Consider the following 22,558-nt stretch of genomic DNA (forward strand, 5'->3'; position numbering starts at 1 on the left):
TCCCCAACTGGCAAGCCCGCCCCCACACACCTCAACCCCCCCTCCTCCTCACACAGAAGCTCGTATCAGCGATGACGTAAGTGTCTTTGTAATATGTAAAATGCAAATTTACACACAGTCGCCGAGTGTGTGTGCGTGTTTGTGTGTGTGTGTGTGTGCGTTGTGCCTTGTGTGTTGTGTTTGTCAAAATCTTCGATGGGCAATAGATTACGATGATGCCAAGCAACAGAATGCGATAGAACAAAAAGTTTTGCCTAACAAAAAAAAAAAATAGAAATAAATAAAAAACGACAGCTCAAAAAGTGTTATAGAGCGCGCCAAACAACGTAGCTATACATAAATATATATACACACTATATATATATATAAAAATACATACTTCTGTATAAGTTTGTCAAATTTTGAATGTAACCTTGAACCCAGGCGTATGAACTCTGACCGCCGTTGTGGCATGAAAATGAATTAAAAAACAGGAACAACTGGAGAGCAATTTACTTGAGATGAAAGCTTCTCAGACAGCTTCTTGAACAGTGGAGCTTACAATTTAATAATACAAATAAAAAGTTTAAACAAAATGGCCAACAATGCTAGATAAGCTATGTCTGTCAGTTTAAGGAATGAATGGAAACGAAACACTTGTTTGACAAGCTGTGTTCGTCTGTTCAGGGAATGAATGGAAATGAAACACTTGCTTGAAAAACCTCAAACATGATTTCAGTTGTGTTTGGATTGTAGTATTAGAAGTAAAATTCAAAATGAGAGTGGAAACAACGCTATTAAATTTAACAGCCATAATAAAAATATTACGTTCAGTTATTTTCATAGGATCAAATGGGAGAAATCCCCCTTTAAATTAGAGTTAAAACAATACATTTTAGTTGAGAATTGTTTCAAACCGAATAGTTTTGACATTCTTCACAAATATTGTTCGCGGAATTCAACGATAAAATGGGGAAAAAAAAACGTAGCGTTCGTTTCAAATGGCTTGCCAAACTAGTTTTATAAAAGTGCCAGCTAGCCCCTAAAAGCCCCTAAAGGTATGCAATATAAAGTAATATGTGTGTTTGAATCTCTTTTGGCAACATATTCGCCAGCTTCTGCTATGGCCATCAACCAATTTACGTTTATTTGTCCATCAAAAGACTCGTAACCCAAATATGAAAATGGGTTAGAGGTGTGCGAGTGCGAGTGTGTGTGTGTGTGTGTGTGCGGCTGTGTAAGCAGCGTCGCATTTTGGCAGTTTTGGACACTGCGGTTGGCCACAATAGCAGGCAAGAGTCCTTTTGACTAATTAGACGACTTGCGGTGAACTTAATCATAAATACACACACAGTCGTAACTATGAGATGAGGGCGTCACACAACAGCAACAACAGCAACAACATATTAGATAAGGCAGCATATATGTTGCATATATATAGAAGGCAGCTGCCTAAGCCGTCGAGTTAATTAATTTAAAACTGGCCGAAACTGCAGAGCCTCAAGTAGGTCTCGCGTCTTGGCCATGTGTGCAAAGCGTGTATGTGCGAGCAGCCCAACTGGAAGCCCAAAATGTGAGCGCCTCTGTGCGAACTTATTCTATTTTCTTTTTTCTACGATTTTTTTTTCTTTCTAGATTTTCATTTTGCTTCTCTTTTCTTTTTTTTTGGCAATTGGAAGCTGTGGCAGGCGCTGAATGTGGAGCGCAGCGCGCGCAGTTGAATATTCAAAAACTGGCGACTGGAAAAGTCAAAATGAAACTAGTTTCGACTCGAGCAAAATACAAATCAAAAAACTAAATATTTGTGCCTGAGGGCAAAAAAAAAAAAAAAAACAATTATTAAAAAAATCAAACAATTTTTCAAGCTTAGCCAACACTGGCTAAAATAGGCATCCCAAAAAAGTTGCCTAAGCCCCAACTTATATAAACTGCGAAAAAAGAAACGAAAATGTTTCGTGTCATGTGAGAGTCGGCGCTGAATAGCATGAGAGCGAGAGTGAGAGTGAGAGAGTGAGAGCGGATTAAGCAGCCAGCTGACAAGACGCGCTCTCTCTCTCTCTCACTCTCTCGGCATCACCTGATTTGCACAGCAGCCGCGTTTCGAACTAGAAACATGTTAAGGCTGATGCTGCTGCTGCTGTAAGGCCTAGCAGAAGGGGGGGCTTGGGCGGCTGCTTATAGTGCGGATTGAGGGTAGGGGGAGAAGATGGGGCGCGGGCAGCTGTAACAGGCTACAGCCGCTGGCTGTTAGTTTCCCAGTTGTTGTTGTTGTTGTTGTGCAGGCGTTTAAATGTGTGCCAGGCACGCACACACACAAACACACACACAGGGCCCGCACACCGGGCGTATGCGTAATTTAAATTTAAATTTGCGTGCGTGTGTGTGTGTGTGTGTGTAGCTGCTGCCTCTGCTCCTGCTGCTGCTGCTTAGCAGCTGCCTCAAGTTTTTCTTAATCAGCAGCGCAATTCACATGCTTGCAACGTGCTTTGCGACAGAGGCCATTCACGGCATTTTTTCTTCTTTTCTTTTTTTTTTTTACTTTTTCTTTTTCATCTTTGCGCCCGAGCAAAGCTTTTCCTTTTGCCCCTGTTGCCCAGTTTTGTGTGGCGCTCATTAGCGGTCGCATTGTCGCAACATCCTGTGCCACCCCCCCCCCCCCCTGACAGCCCTTCTCCTAGCCGTTCTCTTTATGCAACTGCCGCGTTGACATGGTTGCAGCTTGTTGGAGCTGCCAGTTGGTCAGCTGCTTGTTGCAAGTTGTTTAAAGGCTCGCAACGAATAATTGACAATTATATATACACACACACACACACACACACACAAACACGGCCATCAAATATGCAAATATCCAAATGTTTGCACAGACAGTGAAAAATGCGGCACAGGCAGAGAGCTTCAGTTGCCAGTTGGCGACCTCTAAGTGCCACAAATTAACCGCAACGCGTTGCTTTTTTAGCCCAACCCCCTCCGCCCATTTTGTGTGCGCTCTCCAAAAACACTGATAATTACGAGCAGAAATATTAAACCCTGAACAGGGACGACTGCTGTGCGCGGATTTCTGAAGTGGGGGCACGGTCCGTCCACTTTGGCGGGCGCGCGCGAAGCGACTTCAATAATTAATGAGCAGCTAAAAATGTCACGCAGCGCTGTTGCCGCACGGAAGTGTCGGCGTCCCTCTGCTGGATTTAGCCATATAGCCGAGAGTTTACACACTGACAACAGCAGCAGCAGAGGCAGCAGAGGCAGCATCAGCATTCGGTTCCTTAAGCTAGCTAAATACCCAGCGTAAGGCAGACGGGCGAAAGGTTGCAAAAATGACCTTTCCTTGTAGGCAGGCTTCGCTGTAGCTGCAGCTGCAATATATAGTATTCTATAACTAACACAAATAAGTTTTGTGTCCATTCTAACTCGAGCACGCACAACTCTGTACATGTTTTCAAATAATTTTTTTCCCAACCCAGTCACAAAACTTTAAAGAGATAACCAGCAAAAGGGCAGGCAGGGTATTGCCTGGTCGTATACTTTGTTCGTATATACATTTGCCTGTGTTTTCATTTGTCTTGTTGGACTGTGGCCAGGGGAGCTGGGGCCATGGAGATTTGGCATATTTTGGGGTTAACGGGCTGAATTTAAATGTGAGCTGTGTTGCGTTGCGCTGCGCTGTGGCAAAGATTGCCAACCCATTGTCCAGTATTTAATTAAAACATGATGTAATGCGAGCGCGTGTCGTGCCACTGAGAAATAGAGACGCAGAGAGGGAGGCAGAGAGAGAGAGAGAGAGAGAGAGGGAGAGAGAGTCTGGAGCTAGTTCAGAGAATCTATGCTACTTCACCTGTGCTAACCATTGAGGAGATAAAGGCACAGCCCGAGAGGAAGGCAGAGAAATAGTCTAAAGATCTTGGAAGCATGTATCATGGATTCTACTCCAAATATGTTAGCCATGGAGAACTCCAGGAGAGACAAAGAGTTGCCCGAATCTATTTCTGCTTTCCCCATAAAGACAAAAAGAACGGAAGAGAAATATGCACAAAGGAAATACTCAAATTCTTCCAAGAGTAATCCCTAGCTAGAGAATGCTGGTGAGAGAGCAAGAAATCTGCCCACTCCAATGGGCAGATCGAAAGGCCATCCACCCTTACATAAACGTATATATATATATATATAGAATCCCCTTGGCACTCACCTTGCAGTCATCGCACTGATTGACCAGCGAGTACACCTGCCGGCAGTCGAAGCGAAAGAGTATCTCGGCCAGCTCGCAGGTGAGGCGATTGGCCAACGCATCCACATCGAGCAAATCACTGAGCAGGCGGACGCACTCGTCCCGATCCGTCAGCGTCACATTTAGCGCCAACGTGTGCAGCGCACTGAACACGCTGCGCTCGCAGCAATGCCGCAGGCGAAGGGTGCGCAGGCGCGCGAGCAGCTGACCCGGCGACCGCAGGCCGCACAAATGCTGTGGACTCGTCTCGGCCGCATCGCCCAGGTAATCAAGGCACTGTTGTTGTTGCTGCTGTTGCTGTTGTTGTTGCTGTTGCTGTTGCTGTTCGTTGGCGCTAAGTTGCTCGTGTGTTTGCAGGTGGCTGTAGGGAAACGTGGGCATGGACCGATCCTCCAGTTCGTCGACATCATTGCTGCTGGCTGTGGCCGAGAGTGTGGTTGCCTCCGGCTGTTCCAGTTCCTCCTGTTCCTGCTCCTCAAACTCCTGCTCGGCTGTTGTGGTCGTTGCTGCCTCCGTTGCCAGCTCGTCCCATTGCCTATCGCGTCGCACTCTAGACATGGCCTTATAGTTATTGTTGTTGCTGTTGCTTTGACTTAAACGCATATGCGGCGACTTATAGTTAATCGTATTTGCATTTATGAAATACTTGAGTTTATTATCGTCGGTGCGCGCGCCAGGACTGCTCGCCGGTGGCTGCTGTTCGGCACAGGAACGCGGACAGATTGGCGGACCAGGTCCCTCATCGACCCAGGCCATGGGCAGTGTGCCAGGCGAGCACTGACCCTGCGAAGGGAAGAATAAAAACGAAGATATTTTAATATGTAGCTGGGATAATATAAACAAAAAATATATATTAAATATATATTGACTAGACTAGACTTCAAGCCAGGAACTCGAAGTATTTCCAAGTATTGAAAATAATCTTTATAATAAGGAAAGTCTGCATCACACTTAAGGAAACAAAGTTGAGTTCTCCCCGATAAAAATATGTTGTAAATGTTTAATATAGAAATGCAATCTCAAAAATCTGTTTGAGTTTTGACTATTTTTAACAACTTTATCTCATTTTTCATTCTAAGTCATGTGAGCTCTTGAGTATTTCACTCTCAATTGAAGCAATAAGCAAGTTTATGGTTAAACTTTTGCCAGGCAAAGTTGAAAACTTTCAATAGTTTAGCAAGTGGCGAGATTTTGGATGGAAAATGAAAGCCAGAACACGCTGCGCCGACCACATATAACTAACTTTACTGCAAATATATATTTGAATGGGCAATTGAAATTTTGGCAAACAGCCAAAAATTAAGAATCCATTAAGACAGCAATTAGAATATGTTGAGGTTATAAAGAGTTTAAAGAGAGAGAGAGAGAGAGAGAGAGAAAGAGAGAGAGAGAGAGAAAGGGGGAGAGCAACGTGAAAATCTAAAATTTTATATGCATTTATTTGAGCGCAAATGTTTTGTATTATTTAAAAATTAAGCTGGATAGTGCTAAATGCAATGCACACACACACAAAGAGAAGGGGCGAGTGGGAGTGAATGGAAAAAATATGGGATGCAAGGCAACGGGGTAGAAAACAAAAAGTACTCTGGTATATTGAAAAAGTTTTTCGCAGCTACTAACAACAACAACAACAACAACAACAACAACAAGAGAGAAAGTCATAAAATAAAAGAACAACAACAAACAGGAGAGGAAAGCAAGTAAAATAGAAGCCAAACAACGAAACGAGCAGCAGGAACAACAATGGCAACGAGTGCATAAAGAGCTGATGTTTTTCGTTATTAAAATGACCGCACTTCGTTGGAATTTTCCACTTTTCCACATGCCCCGCCATTAAACTCGAGCAGAAGCGAACCGAGCAACAGCAACAGCAACAGCAACAGCAACAAGCATATTTGTGAAGCAAAATTATCGTAGCATACTTTATGGAGGCGCCGTATCAATACGTACAGCCAGGCGGAACTGTTGGCCAACCGTTTATAACCTTCACATGCCGGTCATTAAAATTGAAGGCACAAAAAATTATATATTCAACAGACAACAACAACAAAATTAAACAGCGCTAGAAACCAAACTGAAAGCTGTGGCAGCAAATAAAATCTTTAAATATAAACTAAATGCTCAACCAAAAACTAAAATAATAAAAGTTCAACTGAAAACCGAACCAGAACTTGAAAAAAAAAAGAAGGAATAAAAACTGAACCTGAGAAAAACATTATATGAACCAGAAACTGAACTCTGAACTAAGCTCACAGACAAAAAGGGAACACGCAATGAACTAGAAGTCAAATTCAATGAACCATAGATTTCTAAAAAGAACCAGAAACTGCCGAAGCAGAAAATGAATCAGCAATTGAACCAGAAACAGATCCTGAAACATAGCTCAAGCAAGAAACAAAGCAAGAAATTTAGGCCAAAAAGAAAGAAAGATAGAGAGAGGTAGGCAACGAGTTCTAAAAAGCATAACAAAAGCAGATTTTGAAATAAAAACTGAAGCAGATCTAGAAAAAGAAACTCCATTGTATAGAAATGGAACTAGTTCCTGGAACTAATAATGAAGCTAAAAACGAAAGATAAACAGAACTAAAGGGGATCCATCAAAGTCGTAAATCTCCAAGCAAAATTAAGAAATAGAATAACCGAACTGAAAACTGAACTAATTGCTCAAACAGAACTCGGACTGGAACCAGCAAAATGAGGAACATGAACAGGAAACTAACTAAGGAGGGAAAAAGGGAACAAAACTATTGTCTAGAAAAGAATAGTACTGTAAAGAAAGCCAGGCAAGAGATGTATCAGAAACCAACTCACGAAAACAGAAATCGAAATCAATAACAAAAAGAACCAGTGCAAGAACCAGAGCAAAAACCAAGAACAGTGCGAGAACCAGTGCCAAAGACAAATAGAGCAGGGGACAATGTGCAAATTGCATTACAAGGAACATCAATATTGCATGTCACACGCTATGTGTGTCTGTCTGTCTGCCTATATGTCTGTCTGTGAGTGTGTGTGAGCTGTTGAACTTTGTGAGCGCGCGTGTGTTTGTGAGAAATGTGCAGCAATCAACGACGCATAAAAACTCAATTGCCTTAGCCCAGAGAACTGTTTTATCCAGGGCAATAACAATAAGTTGAAATATTCCACGCAAAATATATATATACATACATATATATTTATATAAATACATATATGCATATAAAAGTAAGGTTAGAGACGAATTCAAATGTGAAAGCGGGCCAAATGAAAAACCAGACAATGCACAATAACATACAAAACTCAATAACGAGGGCTGTGCAGCACATAAGACTTGCAGATGCTCTGCAACTAAATGAAAGACAGAACAACTAATACTAGTCGGTTTTGCCTGCAGATCAATAAAAGCAGGTAAAGATTGTATTTGTCCCAGGACTTAAAGGAAGCCACTGCTGAACTTTCTCTTCTAATTCTCAACCAGTTTTAGAGTATATCAAATCAAGATACTCGATCTATATAGAATATAAGACTTACAGATGCTCTGAAACTAAATGAAAGCCATAACAATTAAGATTTAAGTCTGCATCTAGTCAATTTTAGAACCTGTAGATCAACAAAAGCAGGTACAGATTCCATTAGAATAGTTCGTATGTGCTCTTTAGTTGGGCTTCGAACCCGGGACACAAGGGAAGAAAATATTAAACTTTTTCTTATAATTCTCAACCAGTTTTTGAATAAATCAAATAAAGATACACGTATTTTATATATATTTTAGAGGCTACATAACTCAAGCAAACGATTATCTAACTTGAATGCAGGGTATAAAACACACAAAGACACACACACACACACGGCGACAGGAAGGGAAGCACGTGTACAGAGCGCCATTGTTGATTTAATGGCAGACCAGCTGCGGCCCAGTGCACAACAATGCGACCCACTAGATGTTGCCTGTTCAGGGTTTGTGCAGGGTTTACCGGGCGGACACCGGGTCAGGGGTTGGGACTTAGGAGCTTAACGTTAGCTAACGGACAATACAAGACAGCAACAAGATAAATTCTTGAATGCGCAACAGCGAAATAAGAAATTACAGTATGAACTGACATTACAATTTGTAAAGGGTGCAGCACCCCCACCCCCCCCCCTCCCCCTCTCTAACAACCTCTTTTCGACCTGCCGTCGGGCTGATTAGTTGCGTTCATTTCAGTCGGATGGCTGTTCAAACAGTTTGCAAATGCAAAATAAATTCAAAGTTTTGCAAAACTTTGACGAGTTTTTGGTTCAAGGGAAAAATATGAAAAGTTTTGCCTGCTGCTGGTGCTGCTGCTGCGGCTAATACGGGCTAATACAGGCCAGGTGTAAGTGCGGATTGTGCTACACAAACTCACTTCGAACTGTTACTCAACTGTTGGGCAACACTTAATTATGTCGAATTGTTTTTGAGCAGCATTCCACCTGCAGGCTAAATGCTTAGCTCAAGCACAAATTCTTAATAAAAATAATAACTTTTTATCATAAAAGTTAGTTGGATGGTTGGCATAAAAATGCCAACCAGCTAGGAGAAATGTTAATTGTTCGAGATTTATCAGCAAGAGCGTGAAAAGTGTACAAATAAAGTGAGAGCTGAGAGTGGCCTCTGCCTTCGGGCAGGGCTGAGGGGTTGAGCTTCATCAACGCTTGCCCCCAAAGTGTCCTGGGTCAAGTGCGGCCCGCGGCGACGTATGGCATCCAATTCTGCCAGCTGCCAGCTGCCAACTCATTGTCTGAGCCAACAGTAAAGACAGGCACGGGGCTTATTAGCCGAGCAGCTTTCAGCTTTCGTCCAGGGGCAGAGACAAAGGCATCTGTGCCACAAAGGACATTTAACTAGCTGAGTGTCAGTGTGTGTGTGTGCGTGTGTGTGTGTGTGTGTGTGTGTGCTCTGCTATTAGGCATAATGCATACACTCCATTGTGAGAGGGCTTTGTCCAAGCACTAATTTTTAAGCACTTGCAGAGGACATTTCAATTTTATCACGAAATGTCCAGCGCACTGTTACGAATATGTCCGAATGCATGAGGTATATATATATATATATATATATATATATATATATATATATATATATATATATATATATTCTTGATCTGTAGCAACATATAAATAGATATAGCTATATTCGGACTGTCCGTCTGAAGTAGTCCTTCAGCTTTATATTTATATTCATGAAACTTGGCAGAGATCTCTTTTCGTGCTTGGCTGTAGTTATCACTATATCACATATATGAGTCTGACATTGTCATATTTAGGAACTTCAATTAGAAATTAAGTTTTTCTTTAGACAACTTAATGGCTGGGCTCCCAACTTTGCAGTTATATCATAAGAATAATTAGTTAACTATATTATATAGAGCCCCATAACAGCAATAGGTCTGAATAGCAAGAAAAACATTGTATCTGCAAGGGTATGTAAGCTGCGGCGCTCCAAAGATATATATTTTCCTTTTTTGTTTGTGCCTCTTTAATTAGGGGCAAGGCGAATGACAACTTGTTGTTGCCGCAATAAAGACCTTAAGTTCGCCTGTCAGTCAGCTGGTCAGCCGCCAGCTTGATGACAGCTTCCATAAGATACAAACAAAAAGAGAGAGCGAGAGAGAGAGAGGGGGAGGGGAGAGCAAGAGGGAGAAAGACAGGCACAGTTGTGCCTATCGGCCTGTCCACAGAAGCACATGAATGTTTTAGCTTTTGGCCACGTGTGTGTGCCTCTCTTTGTTGCTGCAACGTTAGCAGCTGTTGCAATTTCAATTATCCACAGCTACGATGATGAATATTTCATGCCAAACATTTTCGAATTTCATTTCTCCCTCGCCCTTCTGTGGGCTTAAATGCCGCTTTTCATTTTTTGCTCCAACGACTCAACGGGTCGTGCACGGTACGAGTAATGTGCCATGCGGCATGTGGCATGTGGCATGTGAATTTTCGATTGTTGCTTTGCCAGGCTCTTGCAACTGGCAAGTGGCAAGTGACAAGTGCCAACTGACATTAGCATAATTGTCTCTAAAATGTTTGGTTTTTGCCCGAGCTCGGTTTTTCTAGTGCGCCAGTTCATGTCAGCGAAACGGCAGCAGTTGCTTGAAACTATATTAGTATACGGAAAAAGAAGCAAATAGAAGACATTCTAGACTTATTATAGAGATATAACTAGAACTGGATTTTTCAATTTGTTTGCCGGAATGCACTACATGAAGAGTTTAAGCAACAATTGAACAAATTAGCTTGACAGATAGATTTGTAAAGAAAGCATATTTTGCTTATAATTCGCAATCAGTTTTAGCAGCAAATAACATAAGTCAAGCCCTTTTAAGTGGATATTCTTATTACTTTTTCTATTAACGTGCCTTTCTCCTTTGTTTCTTGAACAACAATATTAACGAAAGTATTTTTTTAGCAAACTTTCCAGAAGAACTTATAGCTGAGTATAGGAAATGTTAAATTCTCATTAAATTTCCGAAAGAACTTAAGCTGAGTATAAGGCGCATCAGATCTTTGGCCTTGCAAGTTGCTTATTTTCAAATATTTTTCTTTAATTTTAGTCAATTTACAGCTGTTTTCAGAGTGTGTACAAATATTTGGCAAAACAATTAAAATGGGCCAAAAGTGAGAAGGGGAAAATAAAAAAAGCAATCCAACCAAAAACATGGACAGGGACGACTGTCAGAGCCAAAGAGGAAGCAACCAAAAGTGCACTTGAGCTAAACACCAACAGCAACAGCAGCAACAGCAACAGCAACAACAACGGCAACGGAACCGACAACACTTTAAATGTTACAGCTTAACCTCGACAGGCAATTCAAACAATGCACAAACACACACAGCTAACTGTGTGTGCGTGTGTGTGTCAAATTTCAACGCTTGTCAACAATGGTGCAAGAAAAATGCAAGTGCCAAACAACAACAGCAACAACAACAAAAACAACAACAGGAGCAGCAGCAGCAGCAGGAACGTCAACAACAGCAGCAGCAGCCGCGACGAATATGTCGCAAGCAGCACTCAAATTTCCAAATGCACTGCCAGAGTGTGTGTATGTGTGTGTGTGTGTGTGAGCTGTGTGTTTGCCTGGCAAAAGCGTAAAAAAGTGACAGCCGACACACACACACACACACACACACACAGGCAATAGAGGCCGCAAGGGAGCTGGCAATAGAGATTCTCGCTTAGTTGTTGGGCATGTGTGTGGCTGTGTGTGTGCCTGTGCGTGTGTGTGTGTGTGTGTGGGCGGGGGTTTAGTATGCATAAAGCCTGCGTTTAATTGTTTGTCACTTGACGGGCCGCGATATACACAGTAGCACAACCCACCACGCCCACTCACCCAGCCACCCAACGAGCACCCCCAACAACAACAGCTACAACAACAACGATTTCACCTTGATTTTGTTGTCAGCTGCCGCTTGCTTTGTTGTCAAATTCATAAACATGGCCTCATGACTTGTCACGACCCCCCCACTCTCCTTGGGCAACACCCGCAACACCCAAGCCCACCAGTTTTTGTTTAGCTTCATGTTACGCGGTCATTTTCTGCAGTCAATTCGCACGCATTTGCTGCAGCTGCATTCATAAGTGCAACAACAATTGTGCACCCAAAATGTTATGCAACAAAATGTCTGCAAATGGCAATGACATTACCTGAAAATGGCATGATATAATCCCAGCTAAATGTAGCTTAACTCTCATAATATGGGCTCAAATTGCAAAAGTCTGCTCTATCATGCAGTTTTTAGAAAGCTTTAAGCGAAAGTTCCATTTTTACAGCTATATTAATAAGGATCATCTCAAAGCTTAAAGCTCGTCTAGAAACTTACAGTTCAGGCTTCAGTTTAACAACATTTAGTGGGCCTTAATTGGAGATTAATCTTTAACTGATTTATTTTAGTTTTTAAGACCTAGCAAAGCACCTCAAAGCTTTAAGCTAGTTTAAGCCATTAATTGACTGCAATTAAGCTTACTTAAAGCTTTCTGGGCACATTTTGTGTTATTCAACACTGCAACTGAATATCCTTTTTTTTCTAGCTCAAAACGCTCAAACAGAAAGAATCACAAATCTAGCATAAAGCTTACTTAAAGCGCGAAGCTCGTCTGCTTAAATGGAATTTAACACCCTTCAACTCACATTCATAACGCTTTTATGTGCCGTTACATGATTTGCTTGACAGTTTCAAACAGTATCATAGCGTATTTTACAACACGGCAAGCGATATTATTAAGTCTGACAGTGCGTATCACTTCGCATCGTTCCCTCATCCTGGTTTGGCTGTTTGTGCCGTCAAATTAGCGTGCGTTAAGGACAAATCACGAAACGTTGCGAAACGCCTGGCCCGGACAATTACCGAGCTGCATGCATAATTCAGCAAGTGCTCCCCAAGGTGTTGTAAAACCACCAAATGGGACAAATCATTTCAATGTTTCCGCCACACGCACACAGCTGATGTAATTGTCGAATGTGTGCAAAGTGAGAACAAGCTGCTCTCAAAGTGGAAACACAAAGAATTTGAACTCTGGCGTGAAAAGTGCTTGGAGTGTATCGGTATACTTGGGGGAATTGTTAGCTTGGTAATATATATTTGATATGATATATTCTTATAGTTATGAATTCGGTTTCATTTTAAATTAATTAAATCTAAAGGAATTTTTTATATAATATTTGTATAACACTTTTCTAGAAATCTATACATAAATGCCAGAGAACTTGTTGCAAACAGAAAACTGAAAGAATAACAAAGTTATTATACAACGCTTCACAACACTAGACCCACGCAGGCATACAACGAGTGACAGATAGAATGAGAGGGAGAGAGTGCGAGTGCGAGTGCGAGCGAGCACATGTTTCCATTTCCATTGTCATGACTTAACACCAGTTGAAAGCTAACGCAATAATGCAGCATTTATGTTATGGAGCCGCCTCTATCTGAGGCAATCCATCAAAAATATGCATAAAGCGAAAAGTATTTGGCAATTCGCAGGGGGGTCGGAGGGGGGCGTATTATTTTAATCATATTTAAACAGCGCGTGTATTTATCATTCATTATTTATGCATATATCAATCTATATGGCGGTAGGCGCCCATTAACGGGCAAACAAAGGCCACGAAAAGCGGCAGACGAAAAGCCGCGCCCCAAAATCGAAGCACGGAATTAGGCAGAGCTCTGAGGTGTGCTTGTGTGTGGGTGTGGCGTGTGGCATGTGGCATGTGGCATGTGGCATGTGGCAACGCACCTGTCCATCAACGTGAATGATACTCGTACATTCGCATTTGTTTACTCTACTCCTGTCTGCAAATTGAAAGGCTCGCTTGGACAGCTTCGACAACAACAGGAATTATAATAATAATAATTATAATAACAACAGGCGAATGGGCAACTTTGCGCCTGTCGCTATGCCACACAATTTTATCAACATTAATTTGTCAAACATTTACCGGCGGCACTCGTTCCTTTGCATATGCACGAGTGTTTGTATCTGTGCCTAATGACAACACAATGCCATTAAATTTATGAAATGAGTTGTAAACAGTTGTGGACAGCTTTCTGCGGTTCTGGCATAGAGCAGAACACATTACGGTTTAGACAAGTCAACGAGTTGACGCCTCTTTCGAATGCAATTTTCGTACTCCGCACTCGCTAGTCATTAAGTGTGGCAGACACTAACGAGTCGAGGGCCTATTTTATTAACCCTTTGTCAGTGTTTACTGCATTTGCTTCTCGTCACTCGCTACTTCCCGCCTCTACTCGTCGCTCGCTATCTCCCGTCTCTACTCATTACTATTCCTTGTTTTGTATTGCAGTCGTTATTTCTTAGATTTTAACGAGTTGAGGGCTTTGGTGGTCGGGTGCTTCACTCGTCACTGGCTACTTTTCACTCGCTAGTTTTCACTCGCTGCTCGCTTCTTACTACCCACCACTTGTTCCCATTTATTACCATTGGCTTTGCTTTCCATTAAAATTTAACAAATCGAGACCTGATTCTATTTGCCATATCCCCATTTCGCCACTCGCCACTCGCCACTCGCTGCAATTCCCTATTTGTTTTTGCCATTAAACTCGTAATGAAATTCTTCAGTTGAATTTCATTTGCAACTTTTCAACAATGCTCATTGAATAATTTACCGCTCAGCACAGAGGCCAAATTGAGAGAGATAGAGAGAGAAGAAAAGAAAGGAAAACCAAACGGCAAACGAATGTGGCTTCAGCTCCCGCTCCGCCTGCAGTTGCGGGGCAGAGCACTGAATAGCGCTCCACTTAAGCTGGTCCCACGGCAATTTACGTGCCGAGCTGCTGCTATAGCCAAAGCTGACTAGCCCATACCGTGCCTGAGAACGCCCAGCACATAATTGCATTAACTTGTATGCGACGGGCGGCGACAAGTGGGCGTGGTCCTAGATTCTGGACACGAAACGTGCACGGACTTCTGAGCTCAGCTCAGCTCAGCTCAGCTCTGTTTAATGTAATTGTTTTGCGTGTGCAGCGGCGCTCTTTGCGGCAAATTCGAAATTCCTTAATCAATGCATGCATCGGCCACAAATCGTGTCAGCAGGCATTCGGCCCTATGCCATTTGCATGTTGCCAAGAAAGTTGACTCAAGCAGCGGCCGCATGCAAATTGCACTGCAAATTGTCGGTAATTAACGGATGTGACCGCAGTAAAAGTTGCCAGATTGACGCAGCAGATCGAGGTAGAATGAGAGAGAGAGAGAGACAGTAGGGAATTGCCTGGCGACACGACACGTTGCAAAGCGCCAGCTAATGCCAGCTAATTAGGCTGGCAACTAATTGAACTTCGTGCAGTTAAGTAGCTGGCAGTTTATGCGCACATTTAAGTAGCTAGAAACTCGAGCTAGCTGCAAAATAAAAGCTTTAAGTTGCACCTGAAACTATAGCTACAGTTCATTATTGTTTTGCCTTATAGCTAGGCCGAGTTGCAGTAAATTGTTTTAAGACAAACACAGGCGAGTCAGTGCATCAAGAACTATTTGCCGCACGATTTGATTATTTGTATGGCTTAGTTTCATTGTCATATTTAATAATTGTTGCGCAATTTGATTTCAAATCGAACAAATGTTGCAATCTTCAATGAATTGCCATTGCAGACAGGCAATAAAACGGCAGTCGGAGTCGCCAGCGCATTGACAGGATATGCCTATGAATTTCTTATGGCTACCTGAAGCACTTTACTTATTTCTGGCATCATCGACAAGGACACAACGGAAATGCCAATAACTGCAGTGTGTGTGTATGTGTGTGTGCCAACCGAGTCCCTGCTCGGACGCAGCGCTTGTTAGTGTGTGTCCGAATGCTGCCCGGCAGGACGGGACAGTCGCAACTGTCCAGCGGCAAGGCGCATTCAATCAGTGTTATTGCAGCCTGTCCAAATCCCTGGCGGCCACAAGTTTCATAGCTCGCAACGATTTGCCATTCAAGTGGCGAACAGGCAGCAGCAAGCCTTCAGCTCCTCCGTCGTCGTCGACGTCGTCAAAAGCAGAGCGGAAATTTATGACAGCGTTCGCATTCAACTGCAATTTGGCTTGTCTGTCTGCCATTTGGCATTGTGTGTGTGTGTGTGCGTGTGTGTGTGTGTGTGTGTGTCGGGCTGGTTGGGAAAATGATGTAATCATATTGCAGATGGCAGCAGTTGCTGCTGTTGCAGTTGCAGTTGCCACTGCTGTGCGTTTTGCCTGCTTACAAAATAATTGATTTTGTGTGCACATCCTTGACACAAATAAACACTCACAACACTAGTTCGCACACACACACACACACTCACACGAAGACACACACACACACTCACACGAAGACACACGCACACACAGACAAATTTAACTGGAAGCTCTATAAAATTTGAATTAAACACAACAAAGCATGGGTTTTTAATTGAATTTGAAAGGGCTGCCCCTTTGACGAATGCAATATATATATTTTGCAACTGTTGAATTGACTTTGAGTTTGTTTCGAATCGAATCGAATTGAAAATATCGGCCACAATTTCTATAATATGAGGCACTTGGACAAAGCTGCGATTTGTTTGCCAATAGCCACTTGCTGGAAACTCTAGCTGCAGGGTCCCTGCCCCCGTTTGGCTTCGCTGCGTTGTTATAAATGTTTGCACTCGACTATGCAACGTGCAAGAGGCAAAACAAAATAAAAAGAAGGAATATATATATATGTATGTGTATAGAGGCTAAAGCAAAAAGGCCACGCAGAATTGTGCAGTCGGAGACGTAGACGTTCGCCAGAAACTGAGGCGCACTTGACAGGCACTCATGACATGCGCCGAGTGCATGCATATGCAGCAGAAGCTGGCAGCATAAACCATGTGCACAATAACCCACCTAGCACTTGACAACAGGCGACGGCAGGAGCAAGCAGCTGAGAGCAGGGAGCAGGGAGCAGGGGCCAGGTCTTTGGGTTGGCAGCATCAACACATCAACAGGCCGCGAGCTTGTGTAGCTGAAGCTGTTGCGATGTTGCCAAAGCCTCGCATTCGCACTCGCACTCGACGAGAACGAGGCCTCATCAGAAATTCCGTGCTCGCACTTGTATTCCCAATGAGCTGACAGCTGGCATTTGTACGTCTGTCTGACTGTCTGTCAATATATAGGCAGCCATAAAAAAGAGCAAGAGTTGCGTGCAGATGGGCGCACATAGTTTGGCCAAGAGAATGTTAACTTATTTACAGCGCAGCGCTGTTTATGGCTAATTGAAACTGGTCTTTGCTTTGCTTAACATTTTTCGCCTGCTGCCAAGCTGTCAACTTTAATTGGCTGCCAGCTGCACAAAGGGCGCCAGTCCCTGCTCGGGCGCCAGTTACTGCTCGGGCGCCCGCACTTTTGGCTGCAACAGCCAATGACTCGGCAAAAGGATTGAAAACTTTGTTGCGTCCGTCAATGTCAGCGGCAGCGTAGCAAGTGTCTCGCCTGGCACATTTGGTATTTTAATTAAAGTTGCCGCAATTTGTTGCACAAACACGAATATGAATATGACAGCCACAGCATGCATAAATGCAAGCCAAGCCCTTTGAGACACTCCGAGTGCCAGTGCTTCAGCTATGTAAATAGTTATTTACGAGGGCTGTTCAATCGGTAAACAAGCTGGAATTTATTTCTAATTGTGCCCGTTCACTGTTACGCGCACTTTAATAAGTGCTGGCGCCCAACGTGGGGCACGGTTCAACTTTTGAGGCACTCCTAAAGTCCGTGCCAGTGCTTCAGCTATGTAAATAGGTATTTACGAGGGCTGTTCAATCGGTAAACAAGCTGGAATTTATTTCTTATTGTGCCCGTTCACTGTTACGCGCACTTTAATAAGTGCTGGCGACCAACGTGGGACACTGTTAAGTCGACATTAAATGATATGCTGCGTGTTTGGCTTTCAATTTATCAACCGGCACTCAGCTGGCACGCTTTGGCACAACAGGGCAACAGTTCAGCACATTTAAATGGTTTGATTGACTTGATTATTTAATTGCCGTTGGCCGCAAATAAACAACAGGAAAAGCATATAGATTCAACAGAGAGCAGGGCAGAGCTGCAAAGCATTTCCCTGGACGTGGCCAATTGATTGAAAATCAATAGCTGCGCGTGTGTCTCTGAAATGGAATTGAAGTGCAAGTAAAAGCAAACTAATTGGCATTAAAAGTCATTGTCTGTTCCGACTCTGTCTGTCTGTCTGTCTGCTTGACGAAACTGCTATTGAGGCAGCATTTTAATTGTTTTTGTTAATACATTTTTTTTTTTTTTTGTTTTTCCTCAGTTTTTGTTGACCAAAATGTGGCCAATGGCCAAAACGCCGCTTGCGGCAATGCAATCGCAATCAAAAGGCCATTGAGAAATGCCGCGAAATTGAATTAAATTTGCATAGGAAAACAGGCAAAACGACAAATGGAAAGACGACGACGACGACGAAAACGTTGGCGGCTGTTAATAAATATTAAAATTTGAATTATACTCGGCAAACCAATGAGAATTTTATGCGCACTGATAAAAAAAAAAAAAAAGCCAGCCATTTTGTGGTAGTAGGGGGCTGGGTTGGGAGGGGTTGGGCGGCGTTGAGTTGTAGGTGTGGTCGCACATTTTGGCAATATTTCAAAAGCCGGCCTGTGATTTCAAGAGTGCGCACACAAAGCCAAGAGCACAAAAAAAAACACACACACACAGACAAAAAAAATATAAGAAAAAATATCAGAAAAATAAAATAAAATTGTAATGAAAATGCAAAAAGTGACGACAAATTGAAAGTTTTGCTCGTTTTCTTTGGTATGTTTTTTATGCACTCGCTCTGCTGGCACAATTACCAAAGCCATTTTCGTTGATTTGTAACACGTTGCAGGCTGATGATGATGATGATGATGATGATGATCATGATGTTGTTGATGGGGCAATGATGACGTGCAACTTGGAAAGTAGAACTTGAGTGGCCCCAAGATGTGGCGCAATTGTCACACAAACACTTTGCATGCACAATCAGAGCTGCGGCACAGTGAAACGAGCGAAAAGAAAGAATGAAACCCTCCTCCACCTCCCCCTGCACCTCCTCCTTCTCTTACGATTGAGTGGCAGCCCTTGGTGCCCAAATTCCCCCATGCCCCCCAAGACCTCAACTTGAGAAACACTAGTAATAAAAGTATATGGAAATTTGTCGCTTGTCGCTTTCGCGTTCGAGCCAATTGGCAGCTGCAAAAGCAGCTGCTCCCATTCAATATGCAGTTTAATATTTAAGCAGAAAATAGTTAAAATGCACAATTTCGCAACGTTTCTGGCACAAACTAATTTATACAGTTTTTTTCCACTGACAATTAGAATACTCTAGACAAAAAGCGGCAAATATCGAAGTACATTATCAATTCGCACATGTGGAATAAAGGTGGATTCGGATTTACAACTGCTGACAAAAGCTGGCTGCTACATATTTTAACAAGAGCTGGGCACACTTTTATGCAATTAGGTAACAATGCATAAGGGGCTTTTCAAGTCGTGGAAGAAGCACGCTATTCCATCGATTTGTATTTGTCATGGCATTTGTATGCATTTAATCTGTGTAATGTTGCATTGCCAGCGACAACAATAGCTGCTGAAAACAGGCGGAGGCGCCATATAAATAAAAATGTAGAGAAAAATGCGTATTGGGCCCTATCAAGCCGACACACTGAATACACTTTTTAGTCCGACGAGTATTTAGATAACTTTAGTAGTATACAGCTTAGGACATATGAGAGATTTTAGAGATCCCTATGAAAACATTTGAAATGAGAATTAGATAAGAGACGGACATCTACATGCAGGACCTGCTCTTTGTTACCATCATCTTGACAAAGTCTTTCGACATCTGCCGCTCTCAAAAGTAACAGAAAACAAATAATACGTTCTGGCTATTGTCATGTGCTCCTAAAGCAGTATCTTTTCATGGCGCCCGTATCATACGCGTGACCTCTAGCCGCTGGCTGAGTTGCCTCGTCACATAACAATAATTATGTACATGTGGCCAATATGAAATGGAGCTGCATTTGTTCAGTATGCGGCAAGCCACGTGCAAGGCCGCCCCCCGCGGCGAATTCAATAAGATATTACACATACATATATAATTGTGCATTCGACTGATGTCAGCAATGTCACAAACAATATCCATATCCAATATCAATGCATGACATACACTGCGCCAAAAATAGCTGGCATAAATGGGAACAAAAATGAGAAATGTGCAGACGTTGACACGGGCCAACCAGCCATGCCGAAGGTCCTGGAAGACGTTTCTTACGTTTCTCACGTTTTTGCGACGCATATTTTGATAGAGATTCAACATTTTCACAAGGAGTTTTCCTTCTTATGGTCAGAAAAGTGATTAATCCTAGTTCAAACGGACTAATATTCCGATTCCCATTCTCTTGCAAGGAATTCACAGCGACTCACCTGCAAATCGGTGCCTGTTGTGCCCGGCTGTGCCAGATCACAAGCTGATATCCAAGGATTAAGGCGTGTTAGAGCTGCCTCACTGCCGAGTATGGACTTCTTGGTATCCACGGGCGTTCGCAATTTGACGCCGGCAGCTGCAGATGCAGTTGCTCCGCTCGTTCTAGTTGTTGTTTTTGTTGTTGTTGTTGTTGTTGCAGCAGCAACAGCGACCGACGAGGTGCCGCCGTCCCTCTGGGCAATTGCGATTAGATGCGACGCATAGGCGTCGTTAACTCTGATCTCCTCCTGCTCCGGCTCCGGCTCCGGCTGCTGCTTCTGTTCCAGCTGCTCCTCACCTGTTTCGCGCTTGTTGTTGCTGCTGTTGTCCCTCTCGTTCCCGTTCCCGTTCCCGTTCCCGTTCTTGTTCCCGTGCTCGTTCCCGTTCTCGTTGTGTTTCGCATGCAGCACGCTTTCATCGACCAGTCGACTCTCGTCCTGCTGCTCTGGTTCGGGCTCCTGTTCCCGTTCCCGCTCCCTCTGTTGCTGGCTCTGCTCTAGATTGTAGTCCTCCTCCTCGGCGGCTGCGTTGTCGGCGTCCTCGCTCAGCTTTATCAGCCGATCGAACGACTCCTCGGACAACAGATCGTCCTCGGCGACCAGCGCAAAGATGTCCTCGTCCGCGACGGCGTCCCCGTCCCCGTCCCCGTCCGCTTCCGCGTCCGCGTCGTCGTCAAAGGCGCGCGACGAGGCGTACTGCACGGGCAGCCCGCTGATATCCTCCTCCTGCTGCTGTTCCTCCTGCTCGGCTACCGTCTGCCCGTTCTCCCTGTCGTTCTCACCGATGAGCGTCGCCTCGCTGGACTCGGGCGCCCCCGCCGCCGATTCGGTGCCCGCCTCGAGACTGCGAGCACGTCGCAGCGGTTCGTCTGGTGCGTGCAACGCCGGCCGCCTATAGAAATCAAAGTTGAGCGGAAAATTTTGGGCGGGGGCGTCGTCACCAGGGCTAACGTCATGCAATATTGGCAGCAGAAACGAGAAGCCGCCGTCACCAGCTCCAAGAATTGACGACTCTCTGCCGCTCTGCCGGCCCGAGTCGTAGCTGGACGGTAAATGTGCTGTTGTTGTTATTGCTGGTGTTGTTGTTGTTGTTATTGTTGTTGTTGTTGCTGTTGTTGTTGTGGTTATCGAGCTGCTGCCGCCGCTGCTGCTGATGGTGTTTGTGGTGCTGGCACGCCGAGCCCCCGAAATAAACGCAAGCGCCATCACGACCAGCCCGGGTCCTGGCCGCATATTGACCTCGGGTTCGGCGGTGCTAGCATGGTGCAGGCCCGCTTGAGACGCGCTTGCGACTCCAATTCAATGCGATAAATGATGGGCTCATGGCCCCATCATCATCATTAATATGTCTGTGTCGTTTCGATCTTCGCCTGTTGCTGCCGCGTCTGCTGCTGCGTCTCCTTCTGCTGCGCCTTGAAGGCGTCTCCAAGCGTTACCGTTTCCGTATCCTGGCAACTGCTCGGCTCGTCTCTGCGCTCTGCGGCTAGCGGCATGAATCACGTGCTTCGACCAGTCCAAATGGCTACCTATCAATGGCAATGGCAATGGCAATGGCGTTGCCAGACCGTCAATTAACAAGCACTTTTCGTTGATATCGCAGATCGGCGCAGCGACTCATGGCAGAGGCGCACAGCTTGCTTGCAGTGTATGGAGGGGCCGTAACGGTAACCGTAACGGAATATCGAGTTAAAGTAAACTGGGGAATTAACAGAAACTCAAATGCAAACGCAATGCAAACGATAGTCACGACTGTGGCCGATAAACGATTTATTTGCCACTGATTTCGATAGCACAGCACATTTGAACATTTAACAACACTTTTTCTTCTTTTATTCTTTTTGATTTATATTTAGCTTGTGTTGGGACCGTCGTTTTGATGTTGCTGCTGTAACTATTTGCCTCTTGTTGTTGTTGTTGTTGTTGTTGCTGCTGCTGTTGTTGTTGTTGTTGTTGTTGTTGTTGTTGTTGTTATTGCGACACTGCTGCACATTAACCTTGAGATTTAAATTGAAATTCGTGTGTCGTGTGTTTTTTCTTGTTTTGCTGCTGCTGCTGCTGCTGTTGTTGTTGTTGTTGTTGCATTCTTTTTGGACTTACAGCCACACACGAAGGTCACATAGCAGCAAATCTTATTTTTCTTGTTTGGCTGGACTGTAAGCATTATTTATGATTAGGTTATTATTTGATTAATGACTTTTTCTACATTTTGTTTAATTTTTATAATTTTCGGGCAACAAAAGACTTTAACGCTTGCCGCAGCGCTTTGCGCTTTTCGAAACGGAAATTTCGGTTTTCAGCGCGCTCTCTCGCCGACCTCACTCTCTCACCCTCAGCCTCTCCCTCTTCCTCTCACTCTCTCTCTCTCTCTCTCTCTCTCTATCTCTTGCTGTTTTTCGCTATCGAAACGCCAACGC

General features: G+C 43.8%; 1 protein-coding gene across 1 annotated transcript in view; it reads right to left on the minus strand.

The window, feature by feature from the left end:
- Positions 1 to 21,377, minus strand: part of LOC115762302 — a 38,098-nt gene extending 16,721 nt beyond the window's left edge. Inside the window, exons 1-4 of the mRNA XM_030704469.1 lie at positions 21,340 to 21,377; positions 20,556 to 21,186; positions 20,106 to 20,339; positions 4,163 to 4,984 (exon numbers count right to left, since the gene is read on the minus strand). Coding sequence (XP_030560329.1) covers positions 4,163 to 4,984; positions 20,106 to 20,339; positions 20,556 to 21,186; positions 21,340 to 21,377 — 1,725 coding nt within the window. The remainder of the gene's footprint in view (positions 1 to 4,162; positions 4,985 to 20,105; positions 20,340 to 20,555; positions 21,187 to 21,339) is intronic.
- Between the last annotated feature and the right edge of the window lie 1,181 nt (positions 21,378 to 22,558).

The sequence above is a fragment of the Drosophila novamexicana genome, unplaced genomic scaffold, assembly GCF_003285875.2.
Source record: "Drosophila novamexicana strain 15010-1031.04,08,12 unplaced genomic scaffold, DnovRS2.1 tig00000564-arrow-pilon, whole genome shotgun sequence".
Classification (NCBI taxonomy): Eukaryota; Metazoa; Arthropoda; class Insecta; order Diptera; family Drosophilidae; genus Drosophila; species Drosophila novamexicana.